Below are 21192 nucleotides of genomic sequence, written 5' to 3'. Positions count from 1 at the left end.
GTTCTAAATGGGAAATAGTTCAGTTGTTGCATTCCTGCATCCTTATTCCATTCATCTCAGTAAGTCTTGCTATAGAGTATTACAGAATTATACTCACACTTGGAAAAGAAGTAACTTTTGATGTTAGGCCAAAGACTCTTGCCATGGTTATTGGCTACAATCCATTGGAAATTTTCTTGGGGAGGCCCATTAAAATTAATGGGAACTGCCCCAAAGCATGCTGAAACTCCTGTTCCTGAGACTTGAAGGAGATAACATCCGGTAGATTGCGCAATCAATGCTGTGCCCTAGGAATTAGCAATACAGCCTACCGCACTCTGCATGTTTGAGATTTCAACTTGATAGTAGTGCTATGGAGCTTACAGGAAATATTTCCCAGTAGAGTGATTTGAAATGAACATTATTGTGCAGATCTCTTGGACAGAGAAGTTTCATACCAGATCCAGCTGTAATGACAAACAGGAGAAGGTGATGTCCATGTGGCCCATTTGGAAGCTTCTTTCTATGATACAACATCCATTAGTGGCAATCTTATTTAAAAGCACGTCCTTCAACAACCATGTGGTTAATTATGTTTGAAACGGCCCTTTTGTTATCTCCATGGGATACTGGAAGCAAAGCATATGATGTTTTAATGCACCCTTCTATTCTCATTTCCCTTCATTGGCATCCCCACATACATTACATACATTGTTTATAGAATGCAACCACTCTACACTTACTCAGAGCAGGTTGGGCCAAGTCTAGGGTTAGACTGTGTCTGGGTTTAACCTGGAAAGGGCATGCAAACAGAACATTTTCTCAGTCTGTTTTTGATCTTTTCTGCAAGAGTTAGGAAAAACTTCATCCTGCTTATGGTTTCCCATGTCTTGGCTGCTAAAACTAAGCTGTTCGGGCATGTGTGAATTAAGAGTGAAGAGGGGTTGCCTCCCAGAGACCGTCTCCTCTTATTTTCTCCCTAAACTCTCCCATTCCTCCAAATGGACTGAAACAATTTAGCCCCACCTCATACCGTAACTTCATAGTGATACCACCTGCAGCCCTCCAGAAAATTAGGAGGCCAAGTTGTGGCTATGAACCTCCAGGGACTGTCCACCCTTGACCTATGCACAAAAAGTATGGCAGTGCTGTAGATGCAGTGAGCCTTTTCTGACCACTCTTCATTTCCCAGCAAACTCCCAGCCTGATTACATACGTTGACTCAGTGATTGTTTCTCAGTCACATCTAGGAAAAAGGAGCAAAATGAATGGTATCTATACATGCTGAAACTCAGATTAAAATTCCTGCTAGTCCCTGTGCGTGGCTTTTTTTGGTGATCTTGAAAAGGGTCCTTTCTTAAGGTACTTAAGAAGTTAGACATAATATTTGATTCATAAAAATTTGCATCAAGAATTTATTTTGGTGAGGACAATCAAGAAAATGGAGTTGTTTTGTATACAAACCCACAATTACAATCAAAATGGATATAGACGGATGACCATGGCAGATATGTAGCAGTTGAAATTAATTTGAATGAAACCAAGACCATGGTATTAGGAATATATGCCCCACCTGAAAGCAAAGCTATTGTTTTCTATTCCTTCTTTAATCTTCCCCCTCCCTGAATATCCATTAAGAATAAAATCTCTTGATTGCTTGTCCTAAGAATGTGAAAACACCCCAGAAAAGAGGAACACAAGCAAAGAAAGTTTCTACCCACAGAAATAACAAGATTTGGATTCTCTGTCTGTAGCCCTTGTTCTTTTTGTAGATTAGACTCTACAAGTGGGAAATGCACATTTGGCTTTTGTTTCAATTCAAATTTTAATTTAAAAAAAGTTAATGAAGGAGCAAGAAAATGTTCAAGTTACATTTTTTTTTCTTGGAGACGGAAGAATTAAAAAAAAATCACAAATGGTAAAGACTGAAAGAGGCTGATGGGCATCTCTTTAGAAGTACAAGAAAGTGTATTTATTACATCATTACAACAGACAGACAGCTTCCGCAAGCACAGTAGCCTCTCCACTACGTTTGGTTCTGCATTTTCAGACATCTCTGCTGGTAAACTTGCTTTATGGGGTTTGTAAAGGAAAATGCCTGCCTTCATTTTAAACCATAACCATCAGGATTGGGGGAGACAGACAAAACTCAGATAGAAGCTGCAAAGTGGTTAGTCCTGGAGATGTTCTGCTCAAGAAAGAAAGGAGGCACAGAAATGGATGTACTTTTTTTAAACGAAAGGATTCCCCCACTTCCCCAAGCCTAGTCCATATGAGCAACTGACAGCACCTTTATTTTTGTGTGAGTGTTTCACACTCTGAGGTGTACTGTGTATTTCTCCTTCCAGTTTATGTGAATTTTCTCCATAGATGTCTTTTTTTTTTTTTTTGCAAACAGTGGAAACCTGTCTCTCAAGTAACGGAAGGCTTGTTCGCACTTGAAGGAGTTTGGGTGGCTGAGAGATCACTTCCGTGTGTGCAGCGTGTCCTGGAATTTGGTGCTGGTATACCGTAAATGGAAACCCTTCTTGTTGATGGTGTCATCTGAGTGAAATCTTACCATCACGGAGTCACCAGCAGAGTAGACCTCTTCTGGAGGCTAGCAGAAAGGGGAAGATGGAGATAAATGTTAAGGTGATGGGTGAGAAAACTTGTGGTCCCAGGACTACACACAGTCTTTACATTATCTGTCTGTCTGTCTGTCTGTCTGTCTGTCTGTCTGTCTGTCTGTCTGTCAACCAACCAACCAACCAACCAACCAACCAACCAACCAACCAACCTACCATCTATCTATCTCCAGACTTCCTTCATTACATCTCCAACATTTGGTACCATAATTGCTCAAAACTGACAGCATTCTTTCCTTCATGTTGAGACCAGAAATGCATGTAACCAGGAGGTAAAAATAAAAATGGGCTTAAGTAAAATAACCTCCGGACCACCAATCCCCAAGAAAGCAGAACATCCCCACCACAGGCCACATGTGTGACATACAGCCCTGATAATTTTGCTTTATAGCCCCATTCCCTGCAACTTGTACAGAATGAGGCAATAGCTAGAGCCTTAAATTAACACTGATCTCATCAAAAAAGCCAAGAAACAAAATACTGTTGTCATGAACAAATCAGGTCACACCTACAACAGGATGAGCTTTAAGTCTCCAGAACACCATTTTATAGGCTGATTTCATAGAAAAAAGGTAAAAAAGGAATTATACAGCTCATTAAAAGAATTTCCTCAAGAAGTACAAGACCAAACCTACCTAGAAGACCTTACAAATTGCATCCAGGCATCTTCTGTCTACTAGCCAAAAGACACACACCTAGATGTTCCATTGTTCCAGAAATGGATTCTACAACAATGGAAGTATCTGAATATATTGCCTCTGTTTTCAGACCACATGGTACCAATGCTCCAAGCTACATGTGAGATTCTACATTTTTAAAAGAACACTGCAAACTATCAACAATTTTGCAGAAAACATAATTCTAATCTCCAAGGGATGTTGGTGTGTTACCAGTTCATCACAGTGAATTATACCAAGGCCTAATATTTTCATATATTCTGCACCCATTTTTTCAAAGACCAGGATGAACTCTGCCATCATATTTTTGTGCCATGTTTATGCAGTAAAGCTTTTTGTGCAAAAGAATAGGGAGAGATATAAAATATCTTACCCCAGAGCCACAGTAACGTCCCAGACGCGGAGCTGTTCCATCATAGCCATCAAACAGCTCCATGTAGTCATAGCCACAGTCAGCCTCTTCCTCAATCTCAAATGTTTGGAAGATGAGTTCAACCCCATAGCCTTCCTCAGCCACAATCACCCACTCACAGTCTGAGCCCCCAGGATAGTTGTTGTCTCCAAATTGTGCATGGGAATAGAGATCCTTGGTTTTCACTTCCGCTCGTACCTGGCCCCCACATTCTGGAAATAACAAAATATACATACATACATGAGAAACCTTGGTAAGTCCTAAACTGGGTTAGCGGGCAGGGACAGAAGCCTACACACTAAGAAAGAAGAAGATCCCTTCCTGGTGGGCACGCAGTGCAATAGCTGAGTCTTGCTAGCTACAGGAATACAGGTTCTAGGATTTTCTTAGTGGGAAAAAACTACTAGAAGCAATGGAACCTGGCTGTTTTCTGCTCTGACTGACAGTGAAGGTTTCCACAAGAAATCTTTCCCTATCCCTGTATCTGCCTTTTTTTTAAAAAAAAGGCATTCTGTAATTACCTATGTTCTCATAGTATGTGCTCAAGCTAGTCAGATTAATACATCTCATTTATCTTAACATTATGAAGGGAAAGTGAAGAATGCAACATCTTTAACATCTACTTAAAATGTAATGTATAAAATACCGCAAAGTTGCTCCCCAAAAGACATGTGTATTTATCATAGGGAAAGACAAAGGGTGACAGTCCTGATCTGCTAACAGCTTGAGCTGTCGTGATGCGAACATTGGAGGCATCTATCAACTTTATTTATACTATTTATTCTATCACTACTACTTTGGTTTAGGACTGCCAAAATGTAATAATGAACTAGCACTGAGGTTACCTGATGTATATGTTGCCTCAAAGCCTTTCTTTTGAATGGAGTTGTCTGAAAAGAACCTGAGGAACATCCTGTTGCTAGTAGAGATGATAGGATCCGGTTCTTTAGATCCACAGAATCGTCCCAGAACAGGAGATCTGGCATCTTTTCCATTGTAAACCTCTAAGTGATCATACGTGCATTCTTGGTGGAGTTCAATATCCAGTTCCCTGAAGATCTGAAAAAGAATTTCTGCTTACAAAAAAAAAAAGAAAAGACAGCGCATGTACGATACTTTTATCAGCAACTCATTTTATGGGACTTTGAGCTGGGGATAGTGAGTTGCAGGACAGAACTTGTGAAATGAAATAGCTGGCCATCCCATGGTTATAGTCACTGTTTTCTGAATAATTTCCTCTTGCCACTGGAATACCAAGTTGAATTCCCCAAGGATGCCAGATGTGACTAACACTACCAGTTATGGAATCCCAGCACATTTCAAAAGCTTTGGACTTCATAATGCCTATCTAGCTAAACTACTGGCTGGCTCTATGTTGTTGTGGGAATTGAAATGTGACACTTCTGGTTGACCTAATTTTGAGGAGTGCTGTTGAACAGTACTAACATGCTTACAAATTTGGATGCCACTATGATATTTAAAATCAAGTAATGCACAAAAGCCACTTGGGCAGGAATTTTCTGGATTAATGAAGTGATGTGGGAGGACTGTGGATGGTAACAAGTAGTCACACTGTGGACTTCCGGTGGAGGACAATATGGTGGAAAGTCCCTCCGGCTGAAGCTCTTCTGAAGCTGGAGCGTTAAACGTGTCTCGGGAATTTTTTCTGAGACATGAAGCATTCTTTGGGCAAGGGGAAGTTATCGAATCGCGTCACGTGTCTTCCGGACAGCTATAGCTTATCAATTGAAAGTGGGTCACGAATGAACGGTGAGCAATCAGCCGGAAAGTGGACGGATCAGCTTGTCAGTGCCGTGTTTAAAGCCTCTTAAAGAGACACTAATTCCGACCACACCACCTTTAAAATTACTTTTGTTGTAAGTTATTTAAAAAATTTAAAGAGGCTATCTCCACTGTAAAAATATTTCTTCTCTTGGCTGGACTTTCATTATTTTCTGGGACTTTTAAAGTGTGTTGTACTGGATTTGAAGGATTGAAATACAGTAACAGCATGCAATCTGGAAGTTTTAATGTTTTTAAAGACGTTTTCTACGCTTTTAGGAGACTACTTTTATCTATATTTTACTTTTGCTTTTAAAAAGGAAGAATTTTATATAAGTTTTTTTTCCTCTCTTTTTTTCTTTGTGGAATTGAGAGAGATTTACTCTTAAGCTGTGGGAAAGTTTTGGTTTGGCGATTGTCACAAGTTATGATTGGCTGCACATTCAACCCTCTTTTGTTTTGTTGCTAGTTTGTGAGAAAGCAAAATCTGCCAATTTTTCTAAGCTGGGATTGGCTGCTGATTTGAGGCCCCCTCATCTTGCTGTTTGTGGTGGCTATCCAGTTATGTCTGCATTTGGGAAATATCACTTTTGGCCATGAGAGGGAGCAAAAGGATTAAATTGGACACTATTGAAAGGAAGAAACAGCTTTCCTTTTTTCCTTTCTTTCATTTTTAACTAAGGGTGGAAAGAAGAAGAAACAGAAATAATGGCCACCAAAAAGCATATAAGGCATGGATTTGGTGAACTTGACTAGATGAAAGGCATGTTTGAAGAATATACTGTACTCTCAAAATCACACAAACCATTACTCAAAGTGTTAACCAAATATTTGATCTAAGATTTGCTGATCTTGATAAAAAGCTTGACCTAAAACTGGACAAAATCAAAAAGGAATTGGAAGAAGGAAATAAAAAAGTTAATGACACAGTTAACTTGTTGGAAAGTGAGAGGGACAAAGAGTTGGATAAAGTTGTACCACTGGAATTGAGAGATAAAGAACTTTAAGGTCTAGGGAAATTTTTGAGATTAAAGGAGAAAATTTAATAAATATGATGGATGAAATAGAGAAAATTCTTTGAATAAATTCTAAGTATGCAACTATATATGTTAAATCAAGATGTGTGTTGGTTTTTCAGGTACATTTTGATTTTAAATTTAATACTGAAAACGTGGATATAACTAGGCCTAAAGAAATATCAGTAAGGATTTCAAGGAAGGGAAAGGATTATGCTGTTTTGATAGATACTTTGAAAAAGAATAAAATCCTCTTTTGTTGGGAAAAATTAGAAGGGATAGGGTGAATTAAATTTTAACATAAAAGAATAGCTAGAGTTAGAAGGCTTTATATCTTATTGATTTACTTACATGCAACTGTTTAAATGTTTTTGTATAAATGATGAATATGTTATTGTTAAAATGTATAAGATGTTGTTATAGATGAATCTGGAAGATGAACAAGCCAAGAAAGATGGAAGGTCCCACAAACACCTACAGCAGAAGAATGGATTATTTAATGGACTTGGTTTAAATGGCAAAACTAACAGTATTAATAAGATATAATATTGTTTTTTAAATTCGTCTCCTTATGGCAACCCTTCTTAGATTACATGCTTGTGGAGGGGGGAAATGAAAGTGTTGATTGTGGGTTTTAATAATTAGGTGGTTTGTGTTGATAGAAATAATGTGAATTTGGATTAACTACTGGTAAGAGATTAACTTTTTTAAAATTTGTATTTATATCTGTATGGAAGATAGTAGGAAGTTGCTTTCCGTTCTATTCTATCTATCTTCACTATTTTAGTTTTTGTCTTTTTTCTTTTAGTTCTATTTTCTATCTTTCCTGTATTCTCTTTTTTGTTTTTAATTGTATTTGTAATATAATATAATAAAGTTCTTATAAAAAAAAAAAACAAGTAGTCACATTGTTCAGATAATGCTTAAATGAGGACTTTGCTTCCCTAATAACTTTATTCTGTTCTTTTATAGTCAATGGAAGGACTTTCTTTCCTTTGATGCACATCATGGAATAATAGTCCCTTATGGGAATGAGACTAGAATCTATTAATAACTGCATTTATTGTTATTTTACTTCTTCCTGGTACTTTACCAGTTTGATACGGTGTCCTGGTGTAGTTGTGATTGCCCAGGTACATTCCTTTTTGCTTGGGTATTTATCAGGCCAGTTTGGGCTGGTGATGGTTGCAGTGATGGTTGTCATCTTGTGATCACAGCCAGCTAAAAGAAAAATGAATTCATCAATAGACAAGTTCCAAAAGATTTCCTTTCTAAATCAATCCTGTTTGCATTTATCCATCAAATGTAGAGTCACCATATTGAGCTGTTACCAAATTTGACCTCAAAGAACGACAGTGCCCTTAAACCAGGTTTTAATCATACTTACTGAACCATATTTATCCATCTGAACCATATGTGTCCATCAAGTCTGTACTGACTTTATTTTATAGCATTTCAGGGAGAGATTTTCCCAAGACCTGCAACCTTGAAACTTTTAAACTGAAATTGGAATCTTCTGCATGGAGAGGACATCCTCTACCACTAATTAATTGTCTCATCCGGACAAGAAAATATCATGGGATGAATAGTCCAATGGACAGCATTTTCTTCAATATTCTGTAGAACTTTTAATGAATACACTTTAGCATTTATTCTGTTCCCTCCTAGAACAATTTTTAAAATTTCACTTGCCCTCTATTAATTTTAAGAGGGGATCTAGTAAGGTTAAGAATGTTGAATATTGGCTTTTGTTTTTAAATTATATCAAGCTGCTGTTGTGATTTCTGCAGCACAGCATACTCCAGTGGTTTGCGGAATGCAAATTCCCAAATTTCCAGAATAGTCATCTGGTATGAGAGTTCTGGGAGCTCTGGTCCCAGCACAACTGAAGGATGCCAGATTGGGGAAGACTCTGAGCTTCAGGAGAGGTAAACGACAAAGATTACAAACAAATGCTTTCCAAAAGAAGTGAAAACTCATACTATTTTTTTCCACTGATACCTCTGGCCTAAAATCATCTACTCTGACAAATTGTAGCTTTCCAAGACATGTGGCAGAGAGTGTGGTGATGGCAGTATCTAGATCAATGTTTTTCAAACTTGGCAACTTTAAGATGTGTGGAGTTCTGGGAGTTGAAGTCCACACATCTTAAAGTTGCTGAGGTTGAGAAATACTATCACAGAATATGGAAACAAGAAAGAACATGATAGCCAACAAATATGGAAAAAAACAGCATGGTCATATAGATAACATTTAGTGGATGATGGAAAGAGCAAGACAGCATCAAAAAGAGCTCTAGTTCTGTTTTATGCTGCTCCAAAGCTTTTGATATGTTGATCATTCAAGACATTGGATGTCTTTCAAAGCAATGGGTACATCTTGGCATCTGATTCTTCTGATAAGAAATCTGGACAATAACCAGGAAGCCACAGAATTGCATTAGAAAAGGAGTCAGCCAGATCTGCACTCTGTGGAGTCCTTGGGGTTCTCTGAGCTTGTTTTCTTGCAAACGTTTCGTTAGCCAGCTAGGTAACATCTTCAGTTTTGGGTAACAACCCTGAGCTACACAGAACTGCACTCTATCACCATACCTGTTCAATCTATGAAGTCCACACATCTTAAAGTCGCCATGTTTCAAAAACACTGATCTAGATTGTAGGAGCTTCTCTTGCAAAGACATGTGATGCAAGCATATTGGCATGGATATAGAGAGTATCCATATAGGCAGATAGCTTGACCCAAATAATTTTCTTTGCATATGGATAGAAAAGCATTATGGCGGTAGTCTTTGGAGACCCAACGGGAACCCTTTTCATTAAGGAAATAAGGTGAAATACCTTCTTTACAGTCATGCTTGTTGTCATGCAGCACAAAGCCGCTACGGCACTGGCATTCATAACTGCCAAAAGTGTTGAGACATTCGTGTTGGCATCCCCCATTATCCTTCGAACATTCGTCTTTGTCTAGGAGAGAAGTGTCAATTGCTTAGCAGGCTGCCCCCTATAGAGTAACATGATCACTGCAGGCAACTGGCCTACATCCACATCAACTCAGTAATGAAAGAAAAAAAAAGACAATTTCTTCCTATCTCTGAACTTCTTTCCTAAAATCTATGTCTTACCACATTCTTTGCAGCCTCTTCTTCAGTAGGAGAGTAAAACTCAGTGAAACACGGAGCCGGTTTATTCAATAAGTGGAATAAAATAGTCACTTTCCTGTTTTATTAGTCTATAGGCATTGTGCACTTGAATTTTCCCACGCCTCTACAAATTATCCGCAGATAATTATGGAGTTGTCAAGAGGACTTCAGCCTAACTTTCTCTCTGGCACTTGACTCTGATAATGCTGTAACTGGGTTTCTCCTATTGCTGTGTGCCTCCTCATCTTAGTCTTGGTTATATCCAAAATAAACTGTGGTTACTGTTCTTAAGCTGCGTCTCTATAACTGCTGCTGTATTGCCCTGAGGTCTTCTCAGAATTTGACTTTTCCAAGTCAGAGCAAGCTACAAAGCCACAGCTGCTCCCATGCTTAGCCACAACCAGGCTGATCTAGAAATAAAGGTATAAACAGCAAAATCAGCATTCATCCAGAAGGGCAGCAAGTAAGAGAAAGCCAAACCGTGTCCACAATTCTAACCAATGAACAGCCAAAGTCACATTTACATCTAGAATGGGCATAACCATTACCTGCTTACTGAACAGATGACTGAGTTTAAAAACAGACACAGTGACAACAAAGAGATGCAGAAAAGAGAACAGGACATGACGTCCCTCTTTACTTATCAACAGTAAATGTCACAGACACAATAAAAATGCAAAACAAAATCAGCTGGTCCATGACAAACCAGAGGAATTAAACGTTTCAGGGCATTAATTATTATTATTAAAAAAAAAAAAACAGCTATCAGTTCAGTCAAGTAAGACTTTGGGGAGCTTGGTCAGGGAATGAACATGGCCATTCTCTTGATAGTAAACACTCCAAACTTAACAAGGAAGTTCTCCCTGTCCCTAGGGAATGAGGAACATTGGCGATTTGGTTCCTTTGGAGTTCCTGAGAAACAAACAGAATGGTAGCCAAGTTCATTATTAGGCTTTTGTGCGCTTCTTCATGCGAAATTTCAAGCCAGGAGGACGCATTTTGGGTGGCTGAATCCTTTCTGAAATGAGACAGGGAAAAAAAAAGATGAAAAAAAGGTAAGAGAGGATGTTCACATTATAGTGTAAAGGGATGATGGGTGGGGAAATAAAGCTATTTTTAAATAATCAGTTGGAGGGGCATGCAGGAGAGAGGCCATACTCTTACAGTAGATATCAGAAACAGCCAAATTAAGAAGAAGCTAAGACACAGGTTGGCATACAGTTATAGAAAAGAGACTGCAAAAAGGAGCAGCATTAAAATCTAGTAGAAGCCAGAGAGGGACTTATCAGTTGATTCAAGATAAACCACAGTCCTAACACTTCTGAATAATCTTCAAAAGCGATGGCTAGTTGAGGAAGGCAACTTTGCTATGGGTGATCTGACCGTTTAGAATTGAGAGAGTGTTGGGATCCAGGAAGAATGTATCCCAAGTGCCAAGAATTCTGGGAAGATGAAAAGACCACTCCATCTCATCAGACCAGCAGACTTATCTATCCTGAAGCTTTGGGATGCAACACAAGGGTTAAGTGATCCCAAGGATATAGACTTGAGATTTCCAACCAAGTCATCAGACCAAATCCTCCTAGTTCAACTCCAGATTCTAGGAAGGAGGAGGAGGAGGAGGAGGAGGAGACAAATGGACAAGAACTCTGTTGGAAGCCCCCTTTTAACTAAAAAGTTGAATTATCATAGTGTTTCAAATTGGCAGGCGGGACAAAGGCTGTACCTGAGCCCAGGAGAGGCCGCCCTATTCACCACATTAACATTTCAGCAGCCGTTTTGAAACTGGCCGCTGTTAGTGTAAAATCCAATGACTGGTGGTCCCAATGACCTGACCTGCATTTCTGTGTTGTGTGTAACTGGATGACTTTCACTAAAATTCTGGAACAGCAAATCTTTTCCTGCCAGCTCTCATTTTCACAGAGATGTGAGTTTCCCCCCCTACACTTCAGAAGACTCTGTGACTCTGCATTTGCCGGATTGAATGTGGGCTTTTATTGCTGGAACATCAGGTGCAAATCAGACAAACTGTCATTGCCTTCCAAACTCTCTACAACTTCAAAGTAACCCTCAGGGGCTTCCAGACAAGGCTTTTATTACAAAATCATCCTGGGCATCTTCACAGCATTTTATTCAAGCGATCCAGACATTATCATTCACCCTTTGTAATTTTCTTGGTTTTTTCATCACTCCCATCATTTTCTCCATCTTTAGTGGGGAAAATGTAATGACTGCCCCATGCCCATTGATTAGCACGCTGTCCAGAAATCCATGGGTGAGCGGTTTGCATGTATCCCAATGCAGTAGATGGGTTATTCCCAAGTAAATCTGCGGTCAAGGCTCTTCTCACTCAGCCCGAACATTGAAGGTTCCTCATTTGAAGAACTTTTTCACAAATAAACTCAGAAGTGGCAATGTTCATTGCGGAAGTGTCTCAAATGGTACCAGCTTTTTTCTGCACGCATCTCAGAAAAATAGCTGATGTAAACATGTGGTCTTCACTACTAATAATTGGGCATCATATCCCATTACGAGACACTTTGATCTTGAAATGACACTAACCAAGTACTATTTCAGCCTCTGATATTGTATCCTAATCACACACCCACAGCATTGGCAACGCATACGGTACAGACTTCCACTGCGTGTGCAGATCAAAGCGCAGAAGCACACAAATGGAAGCCTAAAGAGGGTACACATCTGAATCACAGACAAGGATAAACAATGATAGGCAAATCTAACAAATCACAGGCAAATATAAACAGGCAAACATAAACAAATGTGCAAATCCTACTTTAAGCAGTATTGTACAATGCTAACCTGGAATAATCTTTGATCTCTAAGGGCGTTGGGAAACCTGCTGATAAACACCATAGTTTTATAACAATCTAAATATTATTCTAGAGTGGAACAGTCACATAAAGAGGGATCTTACCTGAAAGCTGAACTTGGGAGCCAGCATGTTGACAAGCTTTCCTGATGAATCATCAGAGAAGCACCAGGTTCTTGCAGCACTCTCAGTCTTATTTTTCATTTAGCGGAAGTGATATAGAGTGACTTGCTTACCATCTCCTCTTAGATCTCCCAGAATCTAAGTTGTTTCCTGCTTTGCTCAGTGGATTTTCATACTATCCGACGCTTCCACAAATGGGCTCAACTTCCTTTCCTCACCCAACAACTCTCTCCATGTTATTTTGTTCCCATTGCGTTAAGGAAAATTACTTCTCTGTAAATATGTGGACAAATGTGTCTTTGCTGGGATAAAGCACTAACTTATTACTTCCACCTTCCAGCATGGCTTTAAGCGGGGCCCAGAGAAATCCTGGGGATGTTACAAGAGGGTCTAAGGGCACTTTCACATGGCACTGTTTCTACCCCCCAATTCCTCAAAGGCAGTTTCAAGCTCACTTGCTGATTGATCTCAAAATAAGGAGAACATGTTCAGAACCTAGTCAAACCATCAGTGCTCTCTGTCACTCCCTCTAATTGAACAATTGAAGCCTGAGAAAAGGCCTCACGCTATCAGGGTCTTGACAAGTGAATTTCACACAAAAAGGACATGAAATAAATTATTTTTAGTTCATGTGTAGTTGTGGTCACTTGCAAAACAAACAAACATGCAAACCCTGAGTGTTTGTTATGGGATTAAAAGGCTGGGCCACTAAACTATCATTCCTCCTTTATTAAAAATTCCATCAAGAGCTATGAATGCAGCTGGATATTATGTCATTTATTTTGCAACCAAGTTTTCCCTCAGTGCTTCTAACCATGGTTATAGGCTATAGTGGCAGCTTGCATGGGAAAGATCAAATGACAAATTCTAAACACAGATAGTACTTGCTTAACAACCATTTGTTTAGTGACTGTTCGAAGTTCTGATGGCGCTGAAAAAAGTGACTTATGACTGATCCTTGCATTTATGACCATTGCAGCATCCCTGCGGTCACAAGACTGCCACTTGCGACCTTCCCAGTCAGCTTCCAACAAGCAAAGTCAATGGGGAAGCCAGCAGGAGTCACAAGTCGCAGTCACATGATGTCATGCTTAACGACAATGAGTGATTCGCTTATTGACTGCAACTGGGACTGCCAGAACTGCTCTTGCTAAGTGGGGCAGCCATGTGAAGTTCTGCTTGACAACCACTTTGCTTAGCGATCGAGTTGCCAGTCCCAATTAGGATCATTAAGTGAGAACTACTTGTAAAGGGTGTGTTTTTAATCTGCAAGAACTGGAACTCTTTGTAAAAATACTTCTAAATTGTTATATTTTCCTCTCAACTAGAATAACAAAACCTGACAATCCTTAGAGGAGCTGTTTGAGTAGCTGAAGCTCAGAAGCTGGGAAAAACGGTGAGGCCACCCTTCTGAATGGAAAATGAACCACCTGCAGGACTCCAATTTGCAAAAATGAAGATCCCCCCCCCCCGCAATTTGGACTATGTTGCAGGTTAGCCAGAAATAAATTAAGCCGGTTTTCACACTCAACAACATTGTGAGAGTGTGTCTGGAGTTGCCTTTTTTAACTGACACAGAGTCCTTTAGAATTACTCTTCAGTCACTGAGCTACACTGTTAGCAAAAGTGATCAACTATGAAACTGGAGTGACAAACATCTTTGGACAAGGAATCCAATTTTGGCTTCATCTTTTCACTGGAGGTCAAAAATGTGATACCACCAAGCGAAGGAAATGGTCTGTGGGTTCACGTTTTCAATACCTGCCAGCACAAATTACATTTTATTGATTTACATCATTCAATCTTCCTGAACCCCATACCCTCTAGATGTGTTGGACTACAATCCCCATTACCCTCAGACAGCATTGTCTACCAGATGGGGAAAGCTGATATGATCCTGCATATTCACCACGACTGGCTGATACCAGTATAACGGTATACAGAAATATAAATAATAATAAGGGGTTTCTTATCAACCTGTCATGCCTGAAGGATATTCTATCCTTAGCAAAATTTAAGTCCAATGTGTGAAAAAGGATTTTGTTGTTTTCCATTCTGGATACATTTTTCTCCTCCTTTTAAAAATGAAAGAAAAAAGGGGACGGGGCCACCAGTCCCATCCATTATGAGTCTGTTGATGTTGACCTAGTTGGTGATCTTCACCAAGGACTAGACAAACAACAGCCCCCTTTGCTAGTTCACAAGGAACAAGAGCTCCATAAGAAGAGCACATGAGGAATATCCATTAATTTGCTATCAGAAAGAGTAGTCAATGATAGGGCAACTATTCTCATGGGCGTGAAACAGACTCCCTTTTCCCCATGGCTATTGAGAGGATGTGAGAAAAAATAACTCCTGCTATTTTTCCATAGCATACTGAGGTTTTTTTAGATGGAAGAGTATGCAAGCTTTTGAGTTACTAAGAACTGAAAGGTGCTAACTATTTGATCATTACGAACGGTTCCCCCCCCCCCTTTAAATAGGTTAAAGTACTGTTCAATGGCATTTGTCTGAAATGGGCTTCTCATCCAATGGCTTCTCATGTATAAACACTGTGATTAAAAACAATGCCACATGGAATTGGATCTGCCCATCTTCCTGCTGGAAATAATTTTCTGCCCTGCTGTGGTTCTGCCATCTACTTAGGGTGGGAGAAGAGCTCTACGCAGATACATCTTAAAACATTTCACCCAGCAGGGACCCTAATTCCCAAATATTTCTACCAGTAGAGGTGTTCATGTCTCCCTTTAGGTCTAAAAGAGAGACAGTGAGAATATTTAAATAAGAACATGCATAGCAAACACCCAGTGTTTAACATAGGAAAACCAAGTTCAGCTTCCTAGTTGCTATAAAACTGAATTATGAGGTCATTAAGCCATGACAATCAGTTCATGTCCACCTACAGATAACAAACTGATGGAATTTTGACAAGCTCGCATCCTTATGGCATAAAACACCTGCTTTTGTAACAATCTCTGCTGTCCTCTTTATAGTTACAATCTTTGCCTTAAATTTCAACCTACCCAGAAGCTTGCATAGTTCTTCATCATGTACATTTGATTCAGTCCCCACATCTATTTTATGATTTATCTACTAGGGATGAGGCAAGATACTGATTAAAAAGGAACCTGGGTAGGTAATGGCCGTCTTTGCACAAGGTGCCTAGGTCATGGTGCAAACCCTCTAACCCAGTTAAATAACCCCAGTACAAATCCAGAGGGCTAAACTAACTCCCTGGTCAAGCTACTGTGAGATGAAAGCTCCCTTCCTATAAGGCTTCAGTAGGAACTCTATCTCCCGTTTTATTTTTGCCCTCCTTTGCAGCTATTGGAGGAGTAGGGTAGAAAAGGGTAGGGGTGCATAAGCCCCTTCCCCAACCCAGCCCAGGGATGCTGACCCCTTAAACTAGAACAAAGAAAAAGAGAACAAGGTACTCACCCTACTGCCCCTGAGGTCCTCTTGGCTGAGTTTGATTCTAGGAATGTTCTGGCTTCTTGATTGCCGGAGGAATCCTTGGAAACTTTATGGGCCTTGTTCTTATTTTTAAAAAATCAAATCACATCCCAGCTCCAACTAAATGACTTTTGGTCTAGCTGAAAGCTCCCCAGTTACCAGTATGGGAGAGTGCCATTCATCAACTATGTCTGTTAGAAGCTTGGCTTATTCAAGGTCTTTGGTAAGAACTTAAAGATAGTCCTCGTTTAGCAACCACAATTGGGACCAGCAACTCAGTCATCAAGCAAAGCAGTTGCTAAGTGAAACCGTGATTGTGTTTATGATCAACTTCAGCTTTCCCTTGCTTTACAGACCTGTGAAGGTTGTAAATGCGAGGATTGGTCGTGAAGTTACTTTTTCATCACTGCTGTAACTGTGAACCGTTGTTATACGAGGACTACCAGTACTAAGAACTCAGAGACACTTTCTGAGCTGTGAAGGCAACAATGGTGCATCATGAAGTGGTTGTGGGAGAGGAGGAAAAGGATCAAGAAGATGGAAGATTATATACATCTTAAACTCATCCTCTTTAGCACATAACCTACAGGCTAATCAATCCAACTGACGACCATGCTATTTTATTAGGTTAGCATGCCTTTGAAAGAAATACTGCTCAGAATCCAAACCTTAGCATCCATTACCCAGTGCCTAAACACTGTCAACGTGGCATGCACCTCCATCAATAGGAATAATAATTTCTTAATTGGTATTTCAGTCATTTCTATGGCACGAATTCCTGCCACTTATGTTAGCTGATTGGTCTGTGTCAGAATCTGCTTAGATAAACATTCTCCCAAACTGATGATGCCTTTGTTGCAGTAATACAAAAGTAACACAACATTGAAACACAAGACAACATAAGCAGGTAATGGTTTCCCAACATCGTATCCTTTTTCTGAGATCCCAGCAAGCATTAAAGCAGTCTGGCTACACATGGTTTACTCAAGCAAGGCAGGGAGGGGGATGGAAATCTTGCTCCATCTTACATGCCACACACAATACACATAATACACTGATCATTTCTGTAAGAAGGCAAACAGTTTTCAGAATCGTTCCATCTAGAAAAAAGTGGGTGCTTCCTTATCAGCTATCCTACATCATGGTTTGTCAAGGCAAGCAGAGAGATGGGGAAGGTGCTGCTGAGCACAGCAAACATCCTCTGGCCCCTGAAACAGTAAATGAGAGGCCTGCAATGGGACTGCCAGCTGTGTAGCACCTTGGAGCAGGGTGGGGAAGGTAAAGAAATACATCACTAGACCAAGCCAAGGAGAGTACATGGGGCACCTAGGATCATAACACAAGCAGGAGGAGCAGTCCATCCATGGAGTTTAAAGCCTTGGTGAGTGAGCCAGATAGACAGATTTAAACAACACAAGACTAGAGGATGCAGTGCCTTAAGAAGAGAGTTGTGGCTTGAAACAGAAAACGCTGTGGGCTTTCATTGCTTAAGATGGGCCCATCTGGTTCTGAACCTGCACTGGTACCAACAGTAGCTCTGAGATCCAGCTTTTCCAAGGTGGGGTTTAGGAGTGGAGTGGAGTGGAGTGGAGTGGAGTGGAGTGGAGTGGAGTAGAATAGGCTTGGTTGTGGTCATAGACCAAAAAAGGGAAAGAACCATCATAGTAAAACATTGCATAACCATAACAGCTACAGCTTACAGGAGGGCAGAGTTTATACCCAGCATAACACTACTGACCAACACTTAGGGACACAGAACTGTCTAATGTAAATAAAATAAGTCAGAATTCCCTGGGAATTTACAGAGGAGCAGGGAAGTTAACTGCCAACAGACTCCCTATAGAACTGGCAGTATAACAACATAGGGGCTGCAGTTTCTATTGCACCTACATCACGGGGACACCATTCTTCAGCAAAGGGGATTTTCCTGGACTTCCTTTCCAACACTGCTGTGAGGAGAGGCTTAAAAGCTCTCCTGAATTTAACAGGTCGATTCATATTTTGGAAAATCATTGTTCATAAATACATCACAGGGGCACCTTGTGCAATCCCACCGATCTTCTATGTCTAGAATCCTTTGTTTCCAAACTGAGTTGCCTTGCTCTAACCTCAATGGCAGCAGCTATGCTTTCAGAGAATCAGAGACGTACCAGCTGAGAACATTTCAAAAGGGAAAATGTAAGAATAGCAACATCCTTCCTAGTTGGTGGACAAAGCATAAAATAGCTGAAACTGTTACAGATCTACCTCCAATACATGTATAGCTCACCAACGCCAATAGGGGATTCCCTCTCCTGAAAATAAGCTTGTTTCAGAACAAGAATTTACCTGATGGTAACAGAAGAAGGAGAGGAATATTAGAAGGAGAGGAACACTTAAATTTTTTCCACCACTTCCCTGATCCTCCATTGAATAGCTGCTTCTACTACCCCGTGAAAGCAATTTGTATTTAAACTTCCTGCATTATCAGTGGCTAAGTCATATTTAACATCGCACATACTTTGCCCCTAAACCAGGTGGGGCTTCATTGCACCATTGTGGCCACCATCTTTACTTTTTTGATCACATGCTGCAGACACCCCTGTGCTCTGTAAACCAAACCCCTGGCATAATACACATGATAATATGAAGCCAACAGGATTTAAAATGAGCACAGGGAATCTTGACATTTTGGGAGCCAGTAGGTCCTGTTTGCATGATGTACTTCTCTGAGTCAAGAAGGAGAGAGGAAATGTGTTATGTGAATATCTAATCTGGGCACCCAAAACCATCAGCTAACACTGAGGGGATGAGTTTTAGCCCTAGATAACCCTGGAGTTCATTGGGGCTGTGGGAGAACATCTAGAAGAAGGTAGCCATGTACAGTATGTGATTTACTGAGCGGTTCACTAATTATTTCCCTTTCCAAGGACTTCTCTAGGCAATTTTCACGACTCTGTTAGTTTTCACACATGCCAAAAAAGGAGTCAGGAGTGGGTATGGGCCCCCTCCCCAGACTCTGTGATGATGCCGACTCTAATTGGAACCCTGGAAATTACAGATCAGAGCCTCCTGACCTCCACTGGAAAAGCTGAGAGGGATATATAAAATGGCCAGGACACATTGACCAGGGTGGGGAATGGCAGAGTCACCTGTGTTTGGGAACATGATGAGAGAGAAAGGAAGAGAGAGAGAGAGAGAGAGAGAAGCTTTTGAGCTGTGTCTGCTATAGTGCAAGCCTGCTAGGACAAAGAAAATTTGGAACAAGGTAGAACAGTCTTATTTTGTCCGGTGATGTGTTTCCCAGTGTGCAATGACAACTGTTGCCTTCAGGGGTATGCCAATAAAACTAAGCCCAGAGTTCCTTTTCTAAGAATGTAACATCTTCCACTTGGAGGAATCAGACACTGCATCCTCTAAACTTAGGTCAACTGTTTAAAAGGGCTGTGTTAGTTGCTGGAGTGGGAAGAAGCAGAAGACAGACCGGCATGCTTTCAAGAGACCAAGGGGCTCTACCTGAGAAGAAGTGAGCTCGGAAACCCTTCTTGGAAACGGTGTTGTCAGACTTGAATTCAATGCGCATGTTGTTGTACTGGGAGGTGATCACATCGGGCTTTTCTGCTCCACAAAACTTCCCATGTAGCTTGGCTTCAGAATTGACGCCGCTGCGCACTTCTACGAAGTCGTACTTGCATACCTAATGGGAAAAGCAAGCGGAAATAATTCCCTAGGTTTGGGGAAGGAGTAGGAAGGTGGACAGAAGTTGCCAAAGCTAAGATTTTGTTCTGCATGGAAACATATCTTCCCTTTTGATCCATGACCCCATCCTCCCACAAATCTTCGGGAACCTTTGACAGCAGCGTTATTGATTTAATTCATTCAGGAATCATCTTCTTATTTAGAACACAAAGAATGATTTCCTTTTTTTTAAATTACCACCTTTTCAGGCCAACAAAGACAGACAAGATTTTTCTCAGTTAAAATGGAATAGCCATACAGGGTCTGACTGAAAGTCTAACTCCATTTGCTCAAGCATCCATTTCTGTCAGGTTCAGCCCAAGAACCACAGCGAGACAGTCCAGAACAGTTTATCTCCTTTATTAGCTTACACCTAATAGACAGAATCTCGCCAGACTAAATCTACACCACCACAACAGTAACTCTAACCATGAGGCCCTAAGGAGGGGCCAGTCTCATTCTCTTGACTTTCCCACACTCCGGCTGGGGACTGAGGAGGTGCTTCCCCTGGAATGTCTCTCCCCCCTCCTGGCAACCTTGAAGCTCCATTCCAGAACCTTCCCCGCTCATGCCTTCCATCACAATTTCCCAGGGTTGCCATCCCAACGCTTGTCAAACAACCAGGTGAAACCATGATGCCTAACAGCCCCAAATCAACCCTCTTCATTAATTTCTCTAAATCTCCTTCCAAACTAAGTATTCCACTACTAACCAGTAGTGGTGAGTTCCATATGTATTGTACGAATAAGCTTTTGACCATATGATTCTTCTGCCCATTAATTTCATTTACTTCAGATGATATTGTTACATAGAGGGAGATGATAAATATATTTTCATCAGCTTTCACCCACATAATATTATTCTTCTATTTATCATTTCCCTTCTCCTCCCACACTCATTTCTTTACTCATCTTTCCAGTACTAATCACCCATAATGCTCCTAGAAACAAAGGAGATCTATGGCATGGAGTAAAGCCATTTTGATAGATGCCCTGCTGTTGCAAAATAATCTTCAGAAATCTCCTTTCTGTCCTTCAGAAAGCAGCACAAAGACCCAAGGCACTATATCCTCCATGTTGTTTATTTAACTGACACCCCCATCCTCCATCACTGAAATTCAGCAGCATCTCAGGAGCTCCAGGTATCCATCCATGTTAATATAAGATCTTCCTCCTAAAGGAAAACACTCACATCATTGCCTTCTGTCTCAAAGAAGTCAAATAGCAGGGATATACGATACTGAACAGGTGCCACCAGCTGCCAGATACAATTCTTGTTGGGTGGATATTCCTTCGGCCATCCAGGACTTGTGATGGAGCCATTAAGTTTGGTGAGGACCCCGCCACAGGCAGCTGCAAGATACAAAACTGAATATGGAGGCTGCATAATTCTCACACCTCATAGGTTGGCCATAGTTGTGGATCTCTATTCTAGGAG

General features: G+C 40.5%; 1 protein-coding gene across 3 annotated transcripts in view; it reads right to left on the bottom strand.

The window, feature by feature from the left end:
• Positions 1 to 1928: 1928 nt before the first annotated feature.
• Positions 1929 to 21192, bottom strand: part of BMP1 (bone morphogenetic protein 1) — a 127634-nt gene continuing 108370 nt past the window's right edge. For all 3 annotated transcript variants that reach the window (XM_088152147.1, XM_025170924.2, XM_007434809.4), the window contains 7 exons: positions 20947 to 21107; positions 19534 to 19714; positions 9331 to 9456; positions 7587 to 7714; positions 4541 to 4754; positions 3657 to 3907; positions 1929 to 2578 (listed from right to left, as the gene is read on the bottom strand). In XM_088152147.1, coding sequence (XP_088008273.1) covers positions 2444 to 2578; positions 3657 to 3907; positions 4541 to 4754; positions 7587 to 7714; positions 9331 to 9456; positions 19534 to 19714; positions 20947 to 21107 — 1196 coding nt within the window. In that variant the 3' untranslated portion in view covers positions 1929 to 2443. The remainder of the gene's footprint in view (positions 2579 to 3656; positions 3908 to 4540; positions 4755 to 7586; positions 7715 to 9330; positions 9457 to 19533; positions 19715 to 20946; positions 21108 to 21192) is intronic.

Source organism: Python bivittatus, unplaced genomic scaffold (genome assembly GCF_059951505.1).
Source record: "Python bivittatus isolate LINGU-HERP-01145 unplaced genomic scaffold, Pbiv_v1 ctg000680_np1212, whole genome shotgun sequence".
NCBI lineage: Eukaryota > Metazoa > Chordata > Lepidosauria > Squamata > Pythonidae > Python > Python bivittatus.
This window is presented reverse-complemented; position numbering and strand designations above follow the sequence as displayed.